The sequence below is a fragment of the Labeo rohita genome, chromosome 1 (assembly GCF_022985175.1).
Source record: "Labeo rohita strain BAU-BD-2019 chromosome 1, IGBB_LRoh.1.0, whole genome shotgun sequence".
Taxonomy (NCBI): Eukaryota; Metazoa; Chordata; class Actinopteri; order Cypriniformes; family Cyprinidae; genus Labeo; species Labeo rohita.
The window spans coordinates 42,226,219-42,229,952 of record NC_066869.1 but is presented as its reverse complement, the minus strand read 5'-3'; the positions used below and the strand labels follow the sequence as shown (position 1 = coordinate 42,229,952).

At 33.2% G+C, this 3,734-nt stretch overlaps 1 protein-coding gene across 1 annotated transcript; it reads right to left on the bottom strand.

The window, feature by feature from the left end:
* Positions 1-1,017: 1,017 nt before the first annotated feature.
* On the bottom strand, positions 1,018-2,697 carry ifi44b (interferon induced protein 44b). Its single transcript, XM_051121010.1, has 4 exons — positions 2,494-2,697; positions 2,159-2,308; positions 1,774-1,946; positions 1,018-1,128 (listed from the first exon to the last, which is right to left on the bottom strand). The coding sequence occupies exons 1-4, from the start codon at positions 2,638-2,640 to the stop codon at positions 1,092-1,094; spliced, it is 507 nt and encodes a 168-aa protein (XP_050976967.1). The 5' UTR covers positions 2,641-2,697; the 3' UTR covers positions 1,018-1,091.
* Between the last annotated feature and the right edge of the window lie 1,037 nt (positions 2,698-3,734).

The window sequence follows — 3,734 nt, the reverse complement described above, 5'->3', positions numbered from 1 at the left end:
ATACAACTAAATCTCCCTAAACCCAAAAGAACACAGTATAACCAGAAATATTATTTAAAATACATATGTAGGATTATTTTCAGTTCCAAAAGCAGGCTGAACAACATACTTCACCCACAAACATGGGAAATGTGAAAACTCAGTCAAATCAAGCGCATTAAATTAAAAAAGACGTTGTGTGTTAAGCTACTATTACGCACTGAAGGAATGATGGTAAACACATTACAGCATCTTTCCAGATTATGAGAAACACAGTTCTGATTAGATCCAACTTTTAAAATGAAAATGAAATTATTAAAATAACCCCCTTCAAAAGTTCGGAAACCCTTCCTTGGTTCTTAATACTGTGTATGGTTACCTGGATGATCTATAAGTGTTTTTTTTGTTGTTGTTGTTTTGTGATGGTTGTCCCTTGTTTGTTCTGAACTGTTAAACTGAGCACTGATAAATGTTACAGTCACTGCTGGAAATATATTTGGTTTTGTGATGTATTGGTTATTTGTGATTATAACATGCTAAATTCTTACTTTATGTTTTGACAATGGCCAGAATCAAACTGTAAGTGTAAACAAAGGTTTATAAAACTAAACAAGACTCACACTTCTAATATTTTCCCCATAAATGTATTTTTTCAGACATGCCCACACCAGAGAATTATGGAACAAAGAGCACAAATATATATGCAAAAGAGATCACAACATTTTGTCATAATGTCTCAGTAACTAGTAGTTGCAATAAAAAAATAAATATTATATTCTGTATTCTGAAGGTTTATAGTTTTAGAAATTAGTGTTATTAATCAGAAGGTGTACAAATAAAAACTGACTTTTAAAAAGATCCCAACTCTGGTGAATATTCCTTCTAATAAATATATGATGCACCCTGGCAAAGACTTCATATATACTGTATCTAATAGATGAATGACATTAATCTACTCTATATTAAAGCAGACATTTACTCATTGTCTGCCTGGTCCTGCACATAATCATTGGCAAAGTTAACAATATTTAGTAATGCCTTCAAAATCAGAATATCCATTTTTGTGTTGGTTGCATCCTCCTCATGGTAGTTCTTTACTGGGAAGATACAGGTCACAGGAACTCCCAGTCTGCTGGAACACTCTTCCATCTTTGATATCAAACACAGCATATTATTTAGAAAATTTTGATCCAGATAAACAGTACATATGAAGAGTTCAGATGCAAAACCAGCGAATGAACCAGTGAAGCTAAAAATACATATAATGTTACACCATCTCACCTTCTCTTTTATTTTTTTGCTTGAGTAGATCTTCTCAAGAAACCTATACAAAGTACAGGACATGCTTCATTTTAAAGAAATGGTCAGATGGATTAGAGGCTTTTGATCTGAATGCCTTTGATTCAGTGGACAATACGCATTTATATATTTCTATATCATGAGTTACTGAATAATAATAAATCAAATCAAACTAAACATATGTTGAACATATTAATTTTTAAGTTCTGTTAGGTTCATTTTATTCTTTAGAATTTATCTGCAGCTTTTCATTCACATGCTATAGACTTTTAATATAACTCACAATGAATCAAATCAAAAGTACCACTGTCTTTGCCATGCAACTGGAATAGTTTTCACACATAGTTTGTGCATAGTATAAATTGACATGTATACATCTTTGAAAAATATTTTATAGATGTCTTCAGGATGCACACCATTCCCTTCTTCTGGTTCTATTCCTTTATACATATATTCCTAAATAGAGCTAAAATATATAATGTTGCACCGTCTCACCTTCTCTTTCGTGCTTTTTCTCGAACTTTTCTCATTTGGTTAATGACATCCTGATCCATTAAAGATATTTTGTCAGCAGAAAGAACAGCCACCAGACAGTGAACCCTGTCATTTAGGCTGCTAGTTGCATTATACTTTGGGTTTTCTTCAGTGATCGGATTGTCTATGTGAAACTCAAGAGACATAAACACTAAATATAAGAACATGTCAATTTTTAAGTTCTGTTAGGTTCACTTTATTCCTTTAGAATTTATCTGCAGCTTTTCATTCACATGCTATAAAAGACTTTTAATATAAATCATAATGAATCAAATCAAAAGTACCACTGTCTTTGCCATGTAACTGGAATAGTTTTACCACATAGCTTAGCATAGTATAAACTTACTCTGTATCCATTTTTGATGTGGCCCAGTAATATTTTGGCGATGTCTTCAGGATGCACACCCTTCCTTTCTTCTGGTTCTATTCCTTTAATGTCAGTAAACATGAATGGATAGGAGCTATTGTCTTTCTTCTTCAGTCTGAAGTCTTTGCACTGGACACAAAAAACAAATGTACACTTATAAAAAGGTTCTTACAAAAATGCAGACTGTAACCACTTGCAATTTGTTTGAACAAGAAGGTTAGTTTCTTCTTAGCCAGACTTTTATAGCAAATACCATAAATCCAGACACAGTCCTTTTTACAGTAAACTATATATAATCAAGCAATTGTTTTTACCTCCATAGTGAAACTTCTCCAACTTTCTGAATCTGCCAGAGCTCTAGTAGTCATTCGGCCCTGGAGAACATTATTCACAGAGTTGAAGAAGCTTGATTTTCCAGCACCTACTGGTCCAAGCAGAAGAATTCTGAGAGTGCTGACCATTGGGTTCCCAGACTGGAAATTGTTTAGTGTTTTCAAATGGGTTTGCTTCTCTTCTTCCCTACAAAGAAGAAAATAAGAAACAATTGTTGCACATTATTGCATCTATGGAACAGTCCATAGGGCCATGGGCAAGCCATCATTTCAAGTGTGGGGAACAGAATGTCAAATGTAATTCTATTCTATTATATTGTTCAATGTTCAGGAAAGAAAATGAAAAAAAAAAAGTAAGAAATTCAAATTCACTCAATCTACACTATTGCAAAGAGACTATGCAATTAAACTCTTGAAAACACTTGAAATCTGTCACAGTGTTGTTGCAAGGAGAATGCAGGAGTCAAGGAATAAGCTTAAACAGTTTTTAAAAATGAAAACACAAGGGAAAATCCACAAAAGAAACCTGAAAACAAACACAGACAACTAGTAGACCCAACAAAGGACAAGGAAACAAACAGGAAATTAAGTAGCTACACAGGATAATTAGGAAACACAGGTGCATAAGATTAATCAGTGAAACTAAACAAGGACAGGAAAGTGACCAAATAAGGAAAATCAGGAAGAACTACAGGGGCAAAATAGGACCAAAGCACTGACAGAAACATTCTCAGTTTTTTTTTTTTTTTTTCTTGTAAAGCTATTTTATAATCTGAATGAAATGCACAAAGCATAACTTACCTCCAGTTGATTAACCTCCATGGTTTATCCATCTCTGTATGACCAAAATAATGTTAGAAATCAATTTTTGGATTTTCATTATATTTCACAATTCACAATTTGTATTTTGTTAATAAAACAAAAGGCGCAGCTGTATGTCAATGGCTGTGTTTATGTATGACAGTTCCTGCAGGACATAACTGCTCTGTGACCAGCCGGATCCACTAGTGACAAATGCACAGAACATTTATGCATATCTAATCTATTTCTTCATTTTACTTATTTTCATATTTTAGTGGTAAAAATGTGACATTAGTTTTATTAGAGCACAGCTGGCTGTCAAAATTCTGAGAAAATCACATACCTAGAGCTGGAGTGTGTGTTTGTTTAAACATCGTAAATGGCCACATCCTAGAAAGTATAATTATATTAAGATAAAGTAC

Bases quoted from the DNA above. Each gene is read 5' to 3' on its own strand.
- ifi44b (XM_051121010.1), bottom strand. From the start codon at position 2,640: ATGGTCAGCACTCTCAGAATTCTTCTGCTTGGACCAGTAGGTGCTGGA. The intron at 2,309-2,493 runs GTAAAAACAATT...TTTTGTGTCCAG, and splicing joins GGAGAAGTTTCACTATGGAG to TGCAAAGACTTCAGACTGAA. The intron at 1,129-1,773 runs GTGAGACGGTGC...TTGATATCAAAG, and splicing joins GAAAAAGCACGAAAGAGAAG to ATGGAAGAGTGTTCCAGCAG.